General features: G+C 37.2%; 1 protein-coding gene across 5 annotated transcripts; it reads right to left on the bottom strand.

The window, feature by feature from the left end:
- Positions 1-169: 169 nt before the first annotated feature.
- LOC115447179 (extensin) lies at positions 170-15,085 on the bottom strand. Of its 5 annotated transcripts, none has more exons than XM_037444896.1 (18): positions 14,956-15,085; positions 13,250-13,409; positions 12,697-12,793; positions 11,932-12,067; positions 10,911-11,018; positions 9,057-9,116; positions 7,401-7,517; positions 6,628-6,744; positions 6,130-6,231; positions 5,985-6,029; positions 5,481-5,525; positions 5,115-5,228; positions 4,718-4,780; positions 3,956-4,030; positions 3,248-3,331; positions 2,451-2,501; positions 2,085-2,144; positions 170-1,254 (listed from the first exon to the last, which is right to left on the bottom strand). In XM_037444896.1, the coding sequence occupies exons 1-18, from the start codon at positions 15,017-15,019 to the stop codon at positions 1,172-1,174; spliced, it is 1,581 nt and encodes a 526-aa protein (XP_037300793.1). In that variant the 5' UTR covers positions 15,020-15,085; the 3' UTR covers positions 170-1,171. The 5 variants fall into 5 exon arrangements, with proteins under 5 accessions (XP_037300793.1, XP_030030018.2, XP_030030019.2 ...); XM_030174158.2 differs by having other exon boundaries at positions 4,718-4,795; XM_030174159.2 differs by lacking the exon at positions 9,057-9,116 and having other exon boundaries at positions 4,718-4,795.
- Between the last annotated feature and the right edge of the window lie 3,987 nt (positions 15,086-19,072).

The raw sequence follows: 19,072 nt of genomic DNA on the forward strand, positions 1-19,072 counted from the left end.
ACTGTAATCTTAAAATACATGGAGAAGACATCACCTCAAGATATGAATAAGAACTCAATAATATCGAGTCAATAATTTTACATGTTGATGCAAAAGTGTATTCTCTAATAGTCTGCCATAAAAGGAATTGACCAAGTTCTTAATTTCAAATCCTTTTACTTTTGTATCCGTATCAATAATCGTTTTGCTTTCACTAAAATAAACTTCACAGGGTTAACTTTATTTTAAACACAGAAACAAGATAACGAGTAGCATTTTTAGGTTTTTAATTTATTCATACTTTTGTGGGTGACGGTACATGTTAAAATTAGTTTCACTGTTTGATAGAAGGCAATGATGAGTAACTTGCATCTCTGGGTCTTTCGTTGGAGATCGTAAAAATATTTACATAGCATTCAGATAAAATATTTTAGGTTTATCTGTTTGGCAATTATTTGTTTCTCGAAAGAGAACTTTGATAATCATTGGGAATGAAACTAACCTCTAGAGAGAGACGAAGCGACTGCGCGATCAATAACTGTCTCTTTTCCGCAAGTGTATAAGGCTGTCATTAGATATATCTGTTGCAAAGGCCGCATGGTCGTTTTGTCTCTCTCACACTTTTGGTTCTGTATTTACAGTTATAATATTATAAATACATAGTTCATTTGGCATTCTCTGTTGTGTAAAAACGAACCCCAAATATTTCTATGACGTAAAGAATAAGTATGAGGGTTCAATAAATATATTTGTGCAATTACTTAATAGGCACGGACCTCCTCTACTACTGACAGCTTTTAGACCTTAGTCCACCGCGGTGGTGTATTGCGGTATGGCGGACTTACAATTCTTGTAAAGAACTTCTCCGATATGTAGATTTGCTCACGATGTTTTCCATCAGCTTTAAAGCTAGCAATAATTCACAAAGTATCAATACATAACTTTTCAAAAGTCAGAGGTGTGTGCCCTTGGGTTTTAAACCCGCGGACAATCGTCTCGGCAGTCCGTTCCACTCTCAACTAGGCGAGCGCCGCTATTTTGCTAAGTACTTATTAAAATTAAAATTATATTATTATAGATTACATTATAAATCTTTGGCTATTGACATCTGTTGCATTGAAGAGATCTGATTAGGATATCGAATGTTGCCATTTCTGAGATTAAGTAACAAATAGAAATATATTCGTCGTTATCACATGCTGTAAATATTTTGCTGTGGCAAAGGCTCGTATGTCCAGTCTTCGCCGTCCCATTCACAGTCGTCTTCTTCTGGTTCTGGAAAGCATTTAGATATGTATTGAAGTATCAAAATCTATTTAGGTTAGACCATTGCTGTTGTCACCGAGAAGTCTTTGCAAAAGCGATACCAAAACAGCCCGGCTTTGTAAATGCAACGGCCTTAGAAATAGGGAAGAAATATATGCAGGAATTAGTAAATTATTATCTGAAAAGAGCGTATCTAGAAGAATACTTTGCTACCGCGCTTCGTGTACCATAGTACATACTGAGCGAAAAATAACAATGCAATCATATTCCTTCCTTTGAAAATTGACGTTTCTTTAGGTGAGGTTGTGAGGGACTGCCCACCACATTCGATGTACATAAATAATTACTATCGGTGGACCACGAAGCTCAAACCATCAATACTTCGATCCTATCATTGGTATAACAATAAGACGATTCCTTCGTTCCCGAATTTCGGTTACGGCGCGGCGGCCAATTTCAACGAAGATTAGCCAAGTATAAGTATAATACACATGCAGGAGATATTATAGTGCACAAGTTTGTACGCATTACACAGGTGCACTCTCTGTTTTTTTACTCTCATAGTCTGGTGAGACGTCAATCCGACACAACCGAGGAAAGATGGAAGGACCAACAGTTTTACGTGCTTCCGGGGCACGGGGTGTCACATTGCCAACTTTCTGACTTTGTGAAACCCAGTCACAATTATTTTGGCACGACCCAGGATTCAAACCCAGTATCACAGCACGGTAGTCGTACACGTACCGTGTGCAATTACAACTACGTCACCGAGGCAGCCAACAATAAAATAATTAAGGTACAAGCTGTTGGACTACGATGAAGATTTAATAGTAACTTACCTTTAACTGGTAAGGATTGTGTGGGTCTTGGTAGTGTTGAAATTGGTGGCGGGACTGGTGCTGTAAAATGAATAAGATATAGTCTCTTGCTACTGGCACATCGATACATGAGGTGGTCTTATACAAATAGTCGAGTTATTACAACCAAGCTTATTAAATTATTACATATTATAAAACAAAGTTTCCTGTCTGTCTGAATGTAAAAATTATTTCCTTGCAATCTACAATGCCATAAAATACAGGATACATTAAAACTGTCATCCTGTGCCTTCGATTATTTTTCCCTAATTAGGTCCAGTTGTCGATGACACTGAAATTGGGCCGAAAGAATTTATGATTAATACGTAGTATAAAATGATATCTTACCATCCATTGGCGAAGGTAGAGTTGGCTTCCGAGTAATGGATGGAGGTGGTTCTGTGAAGTAAGAATGGACTTATAAAATTTGTATTTTACCGACTTTGAAAAAGACACAAGTCGGTGAAAGTTGAGAATCCTTAAGAAGGCGTTTGTGCCTTTTTTTATTCGCTTATCCTTATTGATTGTCATAATTCCTTGCAATAATTCTTAATAGCTCCTACGTTAAGTTTGGACTAGTAAGTCCTTACAGCAATATATTGCGTAACATCTTCCGATATATATGTACTACGTACAGTATGCGGTAGATACGATTACTCTAGCTGCAATATTTTGATAGTCCTATACAAGCTATAATCCACCTTAAAAATTTGCAGAATTTTGCTTATCGTGATTATACGGTAAAAATAGTAATTGTAAGTGCAAAAGTCGACATTTTCACTAGTTTTCTTACAAATGTAAATGTCGTTTTATACTAGTCCAATTTGAGGTCGACGCAACACATTTTTACAACTATGACGCAAAATCGATGTCCCTTAGTTTTATCGATGGGCCGTTGGACGTCAATACTTTCTGGGCAATAAGTGTCAAGCAAGTCATGTTTCAAAAACCCTCCTACATGGCGTTCTGGTCAATAGCCTATGTAAGCATCGATTGACTTTCAATTCAGATTCAATGCACCAAGTTCAAGGTCGCAGCAACCTCAGTGTTTTTTAGAGTCTGGCGCCCCGACTGACCTCCTGCTTGTCCCACCCTAAAGGCTGTTCTTACTGCAGATATAATACATCTAGTGCCTAAGTACTCACGTATTTTAGGTCCACAAGGCTTCTGTAGAGTTGTTTGCAGAGGAGGTTTTGCTGCAGCCGAAGGAGGGGCAGGTTTTTGAGTGGCTAAAAACAAACAAGACATATACCGGAATTAAAAATTGTAATTGTTTCTTACGTTTCTGCGAATTTACATTGTTATGAAATTAGTTTATGTCTTTGGTTTTTCGTATTTTATAAATAAATTTGGTAAACTTTTCGAGCGACTTATACCTCAGTTCGCCATGACACCATGAAGGTTGCAACGTCTTTGAAACTTTGAGAGAAGAAAGTGGAATCGCTATTAAAAAAAATCACCTCCAATAGGGTATTTAACCAAATTCAAGAAAGGAGAAGATTCTTAGTTCGTGTGTTCGTTTTTTTGCATGTTCCTTGTATAATAATTATGCGCAAGTGAACAACATTTTACAATCACCCACGTCATTTCCAAAAGAGGTGGCTTGAAATTAGAATCGATTAGGCGACCTCCATCTCAGAATCCTATTTCAGCTTGGCTTCTATTGCTTTTTGCAAGCCTCTTTCAACAAATGAATAGCGAGACAAGCCTCAGAATAATAATTATTTTGTCATTAATTCAAGAGTCAAGCATCCTGCTTGCTTGATAGTTAACGATATGCCAAAATATAGTACCAACATCACACAGAACTGAATTACAACGTATTGCATAGTTTAGGTATATGTATATCTTACCGGGCTGGATTGGTAGAGATGGGGTATGTAGAAGTCCCTTGAAGCGAGTGGATGCCGTTGTATTTGCACTGGGCCCTGGGATTATGAACAAATCATTTAACCGTTTTCCATAAAATTCTGTGGATTGATGGATTTACTGCTTGTTTATATAGGAGTAGGCGGAGACGCAACTAGTGAATTCCCTTTTCACAATGTGATACTCAAAGTAGGTACATAACAATTCAAACATTTACATAAATATTCAAGGAAGGAAATTAAAAAACATATCAATATGCTAACATCTGTCAATTACATAAAATGCAACAATATATTCAAAATATGTGGTAATGTTAATATTTTAACTAATTTGCTTCCTAAAAAAAAAATAATATAATGTGTAAAGGTTTCAACCGCGACACATTAGTCTGGGGGTAGAGTTATCTAGAATATCATAAATTATGTAGCACTGAAGCATAGGTAAGAATTCCTAACAGTGAAAGTATTTTCAAAATTAGTTTAGAGATCACCTCGTTTAATTTTTTTTATCCCATGATATCATTTATCGCAATTTTTTCTCTCTGCCATCCAACAGTAGAGTCAAATTGTAGTATTACGCTGTAGTCTGTGGTGTATGTGCCGTTGATTTCAAAGATATTTCAATACCAGAGTTATTACAGGGTGTCATTATGTCAATATTGCTGACTTCGAAGCGTATCGTGGAAAGCCACGAGGTTCTCTAGGTAAGTTGTACGCTCCTATTAGTTCATAAAAATGTATACACACCAATTCCTTTCTTCTTGAGGACATTCTCTAGCTCGTTGACTGTTTCAGGATTCGTTATAAAGGCTGAAAAAGTTTTACCTACAATGAATGCCAAAACTGCGATACTTCTAAGAAATGACCAATCAGTGGTCTTATTTATATATATAGAAAGACACATACATGCGCGTAACTATAGCGGTATGACCTATAGGTACAGTGGTAATGGTGAGTTATCGACAGGCCGAATAGTGTTAGTTTGTTTAGAAAGGTTAAGAATTATATAGCAGATAAAGATTCAGAAGGTGAACCAATCAGTATAATGTTTGTTTATAGTTTTTATTTTACTGGCTTTTTCTTACCATTAAAGCGTAAGTCAGTGGAATAGTCAATTTTGATCAGCCGTTAGTATGCAACTTACGTGATTTTAGTGATTTCTTCTGAGTTTGCGGTGGAGGAATTGGTTTCGGAAGTTTTTCCACGGGTTTCGTTGGAGGCACGGGTAGTTTCTTTTTCAGCTTGTTATTTAATTCATCTGAAATGCATTATTTGTTGTTTGTCTTTCTAATGCAGGCATCTAGATATTATCGTTTTATTCATTCCTGTCAAGTTATTAGCACAGTGCAAGCACTTTCATGCCGGTTCGTAAGATATCATTACATATCATACGTTTTTAACATGTTTCTGATGCGGGTATCGAGCATCGGAATGCGTATAAGTGATCAAACATAGTGTTTAAGGTATTCTCAAAATATAATGACATGTATAAGAAGTGAATTATTCTTACGTTTATTTGCTTCCGGGGCTTTCGGAGATGGTATCGGTGGTTTGGCTGAAACAATAATTAACGTGATTAGATTATCTCAGATTCAGGAAAATTTCGATAATCGACATTCTTCCGTATTTAGATTCGGTAAATATTTACCCGGAAAGAAGTTTCCATTAAAGAAGAACGGGTAAGAAACTCTAGTATATTGTATATTTTTTTTCTCTTCTCACTTTATCATGTACTGTAGTTTTTACCCTAAACTGATTGAAAAGAGCAACACCAGACTTTCTCCCCCGTTCTTCTCTGGTGAGAATTACTTTCCGAACTGGTAGTAGAGTTAATATTGACGGGATCTAAATAATGTATAACATTTTACAGATTCAAATAAATCATTTCATTTCGTAGTATTGCTCTTTTTAAAATCATATCAAAAATATGAAGCAGGCACAGTTAAAAAAATTCAAACTTGTTATAAAATTGAATATAGTGTAAGTAAAAATATTATATATTTCTTATACATACTTTTAGCAGGTTCTGGAGTCCTAGCGTGTGGCACTGCTGACATATCTGTAAAAAAAATATTTATAACAACATTGATACGTTTGAGTAGTAGTAGTAGTGCTGTAAACTAAATTCAGAAAAGTAATTTATTGTAGATCAGTGTTACCTTCATATTCTTCGTCGGAGATCTCTGAAGGTGGAAGCGGCAGTGGTAGAGGTGGTCGCTCCTTTATTCTCTCTAACGAAGTACGTTTCTCCTTTTCTTTGGCTGAAAAAGAAACACAAAACTATGCATACCCTGAACCGACTAGAAAGCATAAGGATATTGAATGTCGATGAATGGATAGAGGCAGTCCATAGTATCAGAGTATATTAATAGACGTGATGTTATGTATGTATTATAAATTGAGACATGCAGACTTCTTAATATAATCTCCAAGGTATTTCGTTATTTATACCTCAGGTTATTTATTCAGAGATTTATACTATGTGCTTTAAACGAAGCCTTTCACTAAGCTCTATGGCTCTTTATCTATCCATAAGGAAAAATAACAAGAAAGTTGTCTCTTATTAAAGTTTTCTGAAATATGCGGCGTGGCTGAGTTTTTAAAGTCTAGGTCGTAAGTAATGTACTACAATGTCCACATGAAAAAATGCCTCTTACCCTGCTTTCGACTAGCTTTTGTATTCTCATCAGAGGCGATTCGGACCCCGCCATCATGCGTATCTTCGTCTTGAACGGTCTTCCTGAATTTTGCGGGAAGCCAGAACATCTTGCCTACTGTGGGTGAAGAGATTAGCTTAGAGACGTGGAGTATATCTATGAGATTGTACCAAAAGCCGACATTGTTGCGCTGCTGACGACGCGCCACATTGTTAACCAGGCTGTCACCACGTAGGAGACGGGTTTCGATATGTGTTACCTTTTTGTGTTACCGTTTTTTTTATCTTCGTACAACAAGTGAATAAAACTAATCAAGTTGATTAACGAATCAATTCTTTCTGCCGCCAAAGAACTGTTGTTTTTCGGTTTTCAAGTTATCGAAGGCAGACTCACTGGGTATCACAAGCAGGGACCAAGCTATTGTAGCGTTAGGCTATGCACTGTGGCCCCGTACCCTGATCAGGACCTCTTTTGCTCCCGCCCGGGTCCTTGCTTCGGTTAAAACTGAGTCGTGATACACACACTGGGTCTTAGGAGGTTAATATTTTTGCACTTGAACCCTTGGTCACCTGAGTACTCTACAGATTATAATACTTGAGATCAATGAAATCAAATGCTGTAAGGTGACGAGTGGGGTTTAATGCCACGAAATATTTTGCTATTTAATGTTCAGGTGTTTTTCTAATTGTCTATTCCAAATTATCAGGCTATCGACTTACTAATTTCGTCATTAAATTGTATAAAAAAGCCATATAAAAATAAAAGAAAATTACCATTCTTTAACTTGTATTTTTCTTTCGGTTTAGCCGTTTTATCGGTTTCTTTTAAACCATTTGTGTTACTCGCCGTAGCTGGAATATCATCAGCATTATTCATTGTGTTTGCTGCATCTGAAATATTCATTTTGGTTTTATTATTTAGGTCTATTGCATATAAATTATACTATCACACCATTTAATTCCTACAGATGTATATCACATCCACGTTGAGTTAGTGGACTGCTCTGTTAGAACAAACATGATTTTAAGGTGGAGTTTCGATTTGTCAGATCCTTAAGTCAGATACTTAAAATTTGTTAACCTCAACAACCTCGTAAGCTAGTTAGTCTTTTGAATAAGTGCCTACGTATCACGGACATAAACTGGTGTTACATTAACGGAGCCTAAAACAAAACTAGCGCACAATAGAGTTACCATCTACTAAAGTTATTGAGAGATTCATATTTTTTTTGTGCACGGCAAAGTGAGTGCACCTGATGGTAAGTGACGTGGGGTCCAATAGAATGTCGACTGATGAGAAATGATAAACCCTCGGCAGTAGTAGGCGAGGCTTGTGCCGAACAGTTGGACAGTTGCCTACACCGGCATATGGTATACAGGGGTTAGGGACCCGGTCCAATACTCGCTCGGATGATGTTATACTCTTGAGTATCGACATTGGGCCGTAAGACCGATGAAACCAACATAACCATTCCACTCACCCTCCAAGTGTTAGCGAGAAAGTGTTTTTACTTCGCGAAAAACAGGGGTTAGTATTATTGTTTTAAACGCTTGTAATTTAAGTAGGTTTATATATACACAACATGTTTCGATAAAAAATGGATTATGCAATAAATTTACGTCCTTTTGTTACGAAGCCTTGATAATAAATAATTTTCAAAACAGTAAAATCGTTATATACCTTGTATAGCGTCTAATGCTTCGTATATACCGCTTTCCCTTTCTGTGAGTTCCATTGTTATCAGAGGTTTTTGAGAGGAGCCCCACTGTATCGAGCTGACAAACAAAAAAATATTTTCAGCTATCGTACAAGAATATGGCGTCGGTACTAAAAGGGTCAAAGCTAAGAGTTTCTAAAAAATCTCAACTTAAATAAAAACATGTCAAACAAATGTCCTCGTTTTTGCTGTGTTTATATTTTAATTATGTTCACTCCTAAGATGGAGCGATGATCATGGCAGTGTGGAGTCGGTTAAGCTGGGCTCAGTGGCACGTGTTCGCGGGGATATTTTGTATCGGTACCTAAGGGATGGAGCCAATTTATATATATTAGGCTTAATGCTAACATTGTCTCACAGAAACCAGCAACAAGGGGAAGCTTTTCTGATACAGATTCAAACCTGTGATGCAAGAGGCATTAAATATCCTCTCCAATAGTTTCTGAAAACCGTAAATACTATGACCCAATTTTTTTTTAAGTGTTCTGGGCAGCATACTACAGCTGATTCACTTGCACGTCCACCTTGTGCCATAAAAATTTTATTGACCGCCAATCGAAATATGAATAGCTCTGAGCCATGCATTCCCTAAGATATGCCACTGAGCCCAAGGAACCCGACTCTTACTGCCACTGCATCGCTCCATCAAACGAACACCCAGCGTAAGGTGTCACGGTCCGAAATCAACGTCAGGAAAATTCTAAATAATTACCTCTATCTTGTTTGGGTCGCTGCATGACAGATAGGCTCTTTAGATCGTGCACGGGGCTGGCTGCAAGAAAAACCACTAGAGTCCGTTACATTAACTTAACGTTAGCTCGCGCTTGTATCCTTAAAGGGGACGACACAAGTGAAACACCTATGGTTTGGCCAGGCCATGTCATCCTAAACGAACTCTTATCTCACCAATTTTTTAGCTATGCAATAACGTATGTTTAACAAACTTCAATACTTATCATCGACATTAATTATCGAGACTACTTTGGTGGCGCAGTTATATGACATACGCGGTACGAGTACGATTACTTCGCTGATGTCCTGGGTTCTAATCCTGAGTCGGGTCAATATATAGTGACAGGATATTTTCATATTAAAATTACTCAGTCAGTCCGGAGTCAGGAAGTTGGTGTTATACCCCATTACTTCGGAGAGCCCGTAAAGCCCTTGTCTTGTGTCTGATCTTTCCGGCCAAGTTGGATTGCCGTCTCACCGAACTATAGGATCTGAGAGTAAAGGAACAGAGAATGCACCTGTGCATTGCGCACACACTTGTGTACGCAGAATTGTTGCGATTGTCCGCCGTGGCCGAATTCGGCTAGAAGAGATATACTTCACATCTTATTAACATAAATGTGAATGTTTTGGAGACGTTTGCAGGTTAGAATGTTTATTAGTTTGAACGGAGGAACTGGCTAATGGTTTTAATGTTAGGCTCATATGCAGACTATGTCCTAGAATCTAGATTACCACATAGGCTACTATTATTCTAGGTACACAATAGGACAATTTTCCCCGGAAAACATCTTTCATGGAGGCGCACTCGCGTAATGATATAAAATATAATGTTGAAACGTACAATAAATTTCAATAATTTAAATCGATTATTACATTTATAAAAACAGGAAAATGAACATAAAATGAACTAGTAAAGAATCCCATAATAAATAATATACACACTGGCCTTATTGACTTCATTAATACTGTAGAAAGATTCCTGTTTTATTTCAGTATAGCGACCACTACACAGTGAATTAATCAAATCGATTGCCGTATTAGTAGTACATTTGATGTGAATAACTCAGGCAACCAACGATGAATGTTATAATGTTGGTGGCCGACATTACATACTCATAATTATGAACCTTAGGCGTATAGAAATATCACGATAAAGAGTTTTTAAGTATAAAAAATGAAGTGGGAAGAAGGAGCTTTTTCTTACTAGATGAATACCAATTGAGCCCCAACATAGTTGCCAGATGGGAGTGGAGTGTCTCCAAATAAGGGGGAGTATTAATGCCATGGGAGAACATTTGGAGGGATAAACTGTTTTGGAGATTTCGGGATAAGTACTGGCCGATCTAAAGTGGAAACATATTAGCTAAGGGACTAGTGTAAACTATTTTTTTTAGATGGAAAAATGGAGACATTTTTTGGTTGCGGACTCTTTACTTTTGGAGGGATTCTTCTCAAAAACTCTATAATTTTGCAATTTCATTACTCTTTTAGGGGGTTTTATCAAGCTGGCATCTGGCAACACTGACCCAAAAGTCGTTGAAACAAGCCGTTTTCGACGTAGAGTTTAATGCACAGAGGTCGATTTAAAATTCACTGTACACAGTAGGGACACATATATAATTTAGTGTTTAGAATTTCGGTAGCGTGAATTATGTGTGAGTGGCGAATGTAACGTAATATAAGTACAAAATTCTGTACCAAAAATCGCACAATAATGATTTGATTTGTAGCAAATGTGTTGTTTCAAACGGTATGGGGACCGCTACGCTCATGAATTTCGAGGTCTAGGAAGAATTTCCCTTATATGCTGTTGAGAAAACCTGATGCTTACCTCTACGCTTGATGCAATACATGATGCTCACTATAATGGGTATAATGAGCCAACTGAGCCCAATACCAACGCCAAGGAGCATGCTTTTCACACTCTGGATCAAGGGTTCTGGAATAGAAATGAGATCTGGGGCCTTAGATGTTCTACAATTGTCAATATGGAAATAATGTTTCCTAGCGATAAGCCACACGGAGAAATTTAACAAATAGATATGAGAAGTAGAATAGAAAAGTTGTCAAAAAGCAACTTGTTTGGGTTAACGGGCATGAAGGTGAGAACGCGGGTGAAATCGCGAGCATCTTTGACGTATGTAAGGCAATCATATCTAAGCGACAATTATTAAACTTTCAATGTCTACCCCCCTTATTCATAGACGTTATTTATGTAAGAACGGAGCATTGCTGTGATAACAAGTCTGTTTCTCAGCTTTGTTTATCTGAGACCATGCTATTTGCTCAGCTTTGTTTATCTGACAGCCAACAAGATTCAAGGTGTATCTCAATATTAGCCAATTACTACGGTCCTATGTCTACACACTGCGAAGGCTGCCATGCCGTCAGCACTGAGAAACAAACTTGTTATCGCAGCAATGCTCCGTCCTTATATAAATAACGGTTATTTATATAAGGATAGATAACGGATATATATTATATAAGGATAGCTTAGATAAATAAAGGTTCTGAATACGGGGGTTATAATATAAAAATTTAGCCAGAGAAATAAAATCTAGATTAACCGACGCAAAAAATTCTGGCGATTACAAATATGTACATAGTTCATTTTTGGTTTATTTGTTGCTTAGATATGGTTTCGAATGCGTTGGTCTGACCAGATCCGCACCACTCTTGACCGTACAGTTTACAGAGCCCTCTACACCACCGGAGACAGAAACCGATGGAGATAGCTCGTTCGTGAGAAAGTTATACAGAAGGGAGGACCCTCGACTTTGAGGAACACGACGCAAAGGGAGAGAGATATAATTGCTTTCATAGCGTCGATATGTAACTTATAAAAATCTTACCGTATATTGATATCGTCATATTGCATTTTGCTACAGTGTAAATAGTATTCTCAATTACTTCCACAGGCTGTACAACTCTAACATCTTTATGAATGAAGAATTTACACAACCAATTTCCAGATTGCCTTACGTATAACTGAAAGGAATATTGTATTGTTATTTAATGATTTCTTATGTTTACGCGAATGTTAGACATCGAAAACTACTTTGCAGATTTATGACAGTTTTTATATTTTAGTTTTCTCCCGATGCGATGTATCAAAGGCTTTGTAGACTTCGAAGTCTATCTCCATACCAAATTTTATCGAATGCCGTTGGGTAATTTTTAAGTTTATCTCGTTCAAACAGGCAGACAGACGCGGCGGGAGACATGGATTTATAATAGATTTTTTAAAACTTTTTAAAAAGATAAATTCCGTCATACATGATTGTTGCATAACTCTAACCGTTTACTCAGCATAAGCTGCGGAAGCTCTCAAAATTTATTCTCCGATTTTGCATCATTTTTCTTTAATTCTCCGCTTCTATTGGTCGTAGCGTGATGTAATATGGCCTATAACTTTACTCGATAAATAGGCTATGCAACATTTAAAAAAAACTATTTGAACCAATAGTTGTTGCGTGAGATTAACAAAGAAACTCTTCAGCTTTATATAAAAATACCGATAGAAGTATAGATGAACCATTTTTTTTTGTATTAGTGCGAGTTTTGTGAATGAGCCTGCTTCAGTTAGCTGACCTGTAATAAATCCTTTAAAAAATTACCTCAAAGTTGTATTTATGGAATCCATTATTTTGCTTAATGTTCGGGTTTGTTAACTGCATAATTGTTGTTTCTCCATAAGTATCATAGAAAATGCACCTAAAAATACCACAAATTTTAGTTAATAATGGTTCCGCTACCAGTCCTGTATGATATAAGTACTATCCCACTGCTGGGCTCAGGGTTACTTTAATTTTTATAAACGTGTACGGTCAAGCGACTATTGTACCTGATGGTAAGTGGAGGATCCAATACAATATCGACTGACGAGAAATGATTACTGCTTACAATTATGCCCGCCTTTTGGAACCGGATATATATAGGCTGATCCCGGAACGCAACACACTTACGTGGGTTACTACAGCGGGTTTTAACAACTTATGTATGCTGTCCGGACACCACCAGCGAACTTACTCCATGTGTGTGCTAATCACAAGATTGTTTTATTCCTTTTTGAATTAATCAAAATTCTATCCGATCCAGGCTACCGTCCCTCTTCACCCTATTTCACAACTATATTACTAACTTATAAATAGTCTTACTGTTAATACTTACGATTTGAAATGAATCATTAATTGACTCGTGACATTTAAGTTAATTACATCGCCTTTCTGGATTTTAATGTCTTTCTGTGTGACGTCACACTCAATCGTACTCGCGTTCGTTGTTGTTGTGGCATTTTTTACATTTAGATAAACGGGAACCGCCTCATCTCCTAAAATGTAAAGATAATTAATGATTAAAAATTCTCACGCCTTCCCGAGGGGCCAAGCACAGGCGCAACTCGTGAACCCATAATTTTATAAAATAATGTCTGGTTGAGTTTTATTCCGTAAAAATATCGGACTAAAATTTGTATAGGACATAAATTTTAAACTAATGTACTTAATAACAATGCTACTTTCGACTAGTTTCTTATTTAATATTATTGTAATTGTGTAGCGTCTTATTAATATAATTATAGCTGCTGATTTGGTGGCCGGGAGTGAGGCAGTCATCAATTTGGGGGTTGTTGCCTGCGCAAACCTTGGCCGTCCTCTACCCTGAGGTAATTCTTGTGTCCATGCCGAATGCACGCTCATGCACGGGGCCCTAGGCACACAGTTATGTAAGTGTATACCTCATGGTTGCCAATTCACATTGAGGCCTATAAGGGCTCCAGGACAGTTCCCTTCCTTCTCCCCTCTGCCCATTCTAATATAGTTCCTCGTCCCCCCACATTTTCTTCAACAGCTATCCCCTCCCAACTTTACTCCAGGGCTCTGCAGTCGCTAAGCCCGGGGATTCCAATATCCCATTCGCGGGCATCCCCAGGTGTGGACTGCGGGGTCCGTTACACCAAGAGAAAAGGGTTGTAGGGTTATGCTTAAATAATTAATTCAATTGATAATTCTATTAATGAAATAACGTTGGTTATGCAAAAATATTGGTTATGCTAATATTGCACGGTAACATGGGCTTTTAATCTGATTATAGCTTTATCCCGCGAAATTGCTTTCTCTCTGAGCAGAGCGGTGAGAAAAAAACACTTTTTCTGTTATTTTGTACATATCCAATATGAGTAATAAAAGAAATTTTGAAAAAACCCTAGTCAGAAATCTTTATGCTTTATCATTGCCTGTCCAGGTAACAGCCTTGTTTTATCCTTGATCAACACATTGTAAGTTGTTGTAGTTCTCCACACACGGTCTATCGCCAAACATGACACAACAAATTTAACTTAGTGAAACTAAGAGTTTCATGTATTTTATAATAATGAAAATTGGCTTTAAGCAAAGCGATAAGACTCGCAAATGACGACAAATGGTAGGCTTCACTGCCAGGGAAGGGGGGGGGGGGATATTAAAATACATTGCACAACAGAGTGGCATAAATAATAAAATATACGGTTTTCCCCATAAAGATAACTGAACACCATTGTCACAAACTAAAAACTAAAACTTAGACAAAGCGATGATACCTATAATGGTTTTTCACATATTTACGAGACACATAGTATCACGAAGTCTAAAATATTATAAACAATATAGATCTGGGTGGGGTCAGCAGGGTACATACAGGAAAGCCTCTCTTCGGTCATCTTTAAAATTGCACCGTACCACACACAGATAACGTTTATTTTTATTTAAAGAGATTAATTTACTTTATTTTAATGGAATTTCACTATAGATCTCACCTGTGTCCGAAAATTAATCTTTGTATTTATCGTTAAAAAACCCAACATTTTGTATTTATGTTGAAAAATAATTTAAGTCACTCACCCGAACAATAATTAAAGGGGAATACAAATGTACCAAAAAACACCCATAGCACTATATTAATCATTATTTAACACACTGCGGCTACATAATTTACGTAAATGATACTACAAGCCCTATGTTAAAATGGCGTTTGTAAAAGGGAACTTGTTGTAGAATGACTACATATTTGTATACAAGAAGGATAATTTTAACATATCCTTATGTCGCTGACGTAAAGAGTTTTTTTTTAATCGGACTCCACAGTCTACTCCAGGGGAAACTCGCAAATGGGATACTGAAATCCATCGGCTTAGCGACTGCAGGGTCCTGCAGGAAAGTGGGGAGGGGATAGCTAGGAAGGAAGTGTGGGGGAAGGATAAGGAAACCGCTTAGGATGGGAGCAGGGGAGAAGGCTAGGAACTTCCGGGAGCCCTTATAGGCCTCAATGTGAATTGGCAACCATGAGGTATATACACTTAACTGAGTTCCTAGGACCGCAACAAAAGTCCTCCCGTGCATGGGCGTGCATTCGGTGAGGAGACCGAGCGCATAAGAATTGCCTGGAAGGGAGAACGTAAAGGGTTAGGTAGAGGCGAAGCTATAGCACTCACATGTGATACGCGCAGTAATATTCTTGACCAAATTATCCATTGCTTGATGTGATAGGAATTACTCTATCGTTATACCGGACATTAAAGCGCCGCGTAAATGGTGATACAAAATGGCGGCAACTACCTATTTATATTTTAATTTCTATTAAATTGATTGTTGCTTTATATGAATTAGTTTAATTTTGGCAATTTATATAATCTACTGCTGATTATGCGTTAGAGATAGAACATATTAATTATATTAAAAAGAAACACTGACAGCTCTTTGCCGCCATTTTGTATCTAAGTGCGTTTGGTGCAATTATAGTTGACAGGAAATGCACAAACGTTATAGTACTAATAATATGTGTATAAGTTTTATTCGGAAATATATTTTACGCGAGTATTTCTTGGTCCAAAATAAAACTTTGGAAAAGTAACACTGTGTCTGAAAAATATAATAGATGTAGAAATTAAATATAATAGATTATATTATTATATGATTCCATTACTAGAGACAGGCTTTCTCTACTCCTGACTTAGTTCCCTAGGCTGTTCCAGTGCAAGTTGTCTGATCTATTGTTTATATGTTAACTTGAATAAATCAATTTCATTTATTAATCCTAAATAAATCAAATTGATGGTGTCTCTAACTATCACATCATTATTTAGTCATAGCAGGACAAAAGCGTTAAATAGTGTTTATCCTGTTTTGCTTGCTATTATAAAAATAAATAACATCGTTTAAGAATTTTAATTGTTTGTCGAGTTTTTGGTATTGCTCCGACTAGCAAGTTCTAGCAACAGTGGCGAAAGGTGAAATATTTCGAAAGAGAACCCGACACAACATACAGGTACTAAAATGCATAAATGCGGTCCGCAAAACGTTCTAATAATAATTAGTTTCAAATTCATCATAAAAGGAAGCCGTTTGAATTTTTAGCAGCAAATTTTACTCAAGAACTGCCAGATGCGGGGACGACAGCTGATATATTTAAATAGTTCTATATACATGACATTTGCCGCAAGTTTTGCAGACTTCAAAATTTGCAAGTTAGCTTAGTAAGTTTACAGTAAAAATGGCTTGCTGAAATCAACTTTTGCTAGTTATGTTGCGAATCTAAACCTTTAGAGACAATGAGTAATTCGGCACGTTATGACAACGAAGGGAAATCGAGATTTATTTATCCCAAATTTCTGTACTCTCTTGTTTGTGGGTGATTGTGATTGCTACAGTTGGTGGATATGCTCGTTTCGTCAATGGCTTTCCGCAAATTCTGACCATTGGAGAAGACTGGAGGATGCACGGAAAATTTAATTTCACTAATTCTTTTATTGTACTATCTATTTATTTTCAGTCAAACAAGCAATTTAATCTAACAATAACGTGAAAGTTTTTGAACATGTTCGTAAAAGCAATAACCGCTGAATGAATTTGAATATTTGGCATACGGATAAATCCAATCCTGGATTTCTCCAGCATAAAAATTATCTACATATACACCGAAAAGTGCGAAATGGGATTTTGACTACTGTTTTTTACTGTAAAACTTCTCTCAGGCCGAAATAATTGTGTCGACTGACGAGAGAGAATCTTCTCTCACGCTCGTTGCTACTACTCCACTTACCATAAGACGTACTACTATGCCGAGCCTTTATTAAAAAGTATTAGTAAGCATAGTCCAGATGTCAGACTATAACAAACAAAATAACAAAGCATTTGTCAATATGACTCATTGTTGTCAAGTCTTCATTGAGGCTTATCTCTTCACAATTGAGGAAATTTGTGACTTTTCCTGACCTATAGTCATGTTCTCACGCGTTTATCCCAAATGGTTAGGCAGAGGTGTAACTAGTAACCACATTTTGTATTACCGGGCCATGATATGCGCTCATACCTTGGGTATATTTCGATGCTACCTCGAATATTTTTTCCTGAAAAACTTACACGAATTCATGTTGTTAGCCTTGGATATTGAAGCTACAGCCTCATGGTTTACAGTTCAAATATTCTACTTAGTGTTACTAGAGGGTTAGGTCATTTAATAATTGTTTCATATAATTATTATTTATACATTATTAACCGCAAACAAAACAGTACGTCAATGTCTTCATTCTTTAACCGCTTGGTTCAAAACAATGTAACATAAAATAATTTTTTTTTTATTCAGTTTAATTATAATGTTTGCTCTATATTTGTTATAAAGCCACTGCTTCAATGCTAGGCTCGCCCCACCTCCCTCCACTTCTGAACTACTGTTAGGCCTTAGTCTACCATAAGCTTAACGTGTGTCGACAGACTTTACAGACATGTTGTGGTAATAGATTGTTAGTTTGCTATGACTAAGCGCATTCCTGATTGTTGATGTCTCATCCTCTCTCAGTGACCGCTCTGAGTCGAGTTTCGTAATCCGTGGGTTGCCCTCGGCATGGCGCCTTAATTTTCAAGGGTTGCGAGCGGCTAAAGCGCTCATCCAAAAACCCGTTTGTGCTGTTTGTTTATGCCAAGCCAGTCCTTACCAGGCTAAGAAAATAGGGTAATGTAAAAAAAAGAGGTGTGTAGGTATTGTGCAGATGTTTTAGGTCGTTGTTAAGGTGAGTTATTATTTCCCAGTAGGCTATCGCTACTTATTCGTTTGTTGTATTCTACTTTAAAAGGTAATTTTCCGGCAATCAGCATTGAGGAATTCGTTTCATACTAAATATGCATGCAGATTTACCGACAATAAACTACCAAAATATTTTTTATTAAAATGTCATCTAATACTGTTGTTTGCAAATTAAAATGATGCCTACTTTAGTAGATGCACGAAATCAATACAGCGTCGTTTTGGTTACCGTCTTATCAATAGAAACAGCTTACTTAGAGCTTATTCATTTGTCATAACGGTGTCTGCCATTAGCATCGAAGTCCGGGGCGAGGGTGAATACTGTGTGAGCTCGGACCGCTAAGGGCACTAGGATTAGGAGAAAGGGGGGTGGGGAGTTTAGGGAGCGATAGGCTTGAGCAGGATTACTTGAACTTGTAACAGCAGCATGACACCTCAGACAACACAATAACTGTCATTTTTGCTTAACAAATAGATAGAAGTAGGAAGAAACTAGTTATTCAACGGGCTCTGGGCTAGTCATTACCATGGTGATATTGGTGTAGTTTGACGGCGCCTTCTAGCAGTTAGTGCTGAGAACTAATTTATCATGCAATATATTCTGGAGCGTCTACAACTGACTAGCTCTTAACTCGATACTACGAAAGGAAGGTAGCTACACCCTTTCATTTACAGTTTCTTATGACATAAACTAGATGGCGCTTTTCTGTGTTTGTAATAAGTTCGTGGCATGTCGCTAGATGGCTTTAGATTCTTGGCAAAGTTACATATTATTTACAATAATTATTATCATGGGCGCGGAAAGGGGGGCGCAAGGGGGTGCACGTGTACTAATCTGTCCGGAACAAATCACAAAAAAAAAACTGAATGACAATGGGAACTATCGACCACAGAGGTTGTATTATGGTTTAGCATATACAAATACTCACGCGATTTTCA

Source organism: Manduca sexta, chromosome 28 (assembly GCF_014839805.1).
Source record: "Manduca sexta isolate Smith_Timp_Sample1 chromosome 28, JHU_Msex_v1.0, whole genome shotgun sequence".
Lineage (NCBI taxonomy): Eukaryota > Metazoa > Arthropoda > Insecta > Lepidoptera > Sphingidae > Manduca > Manduca sexta.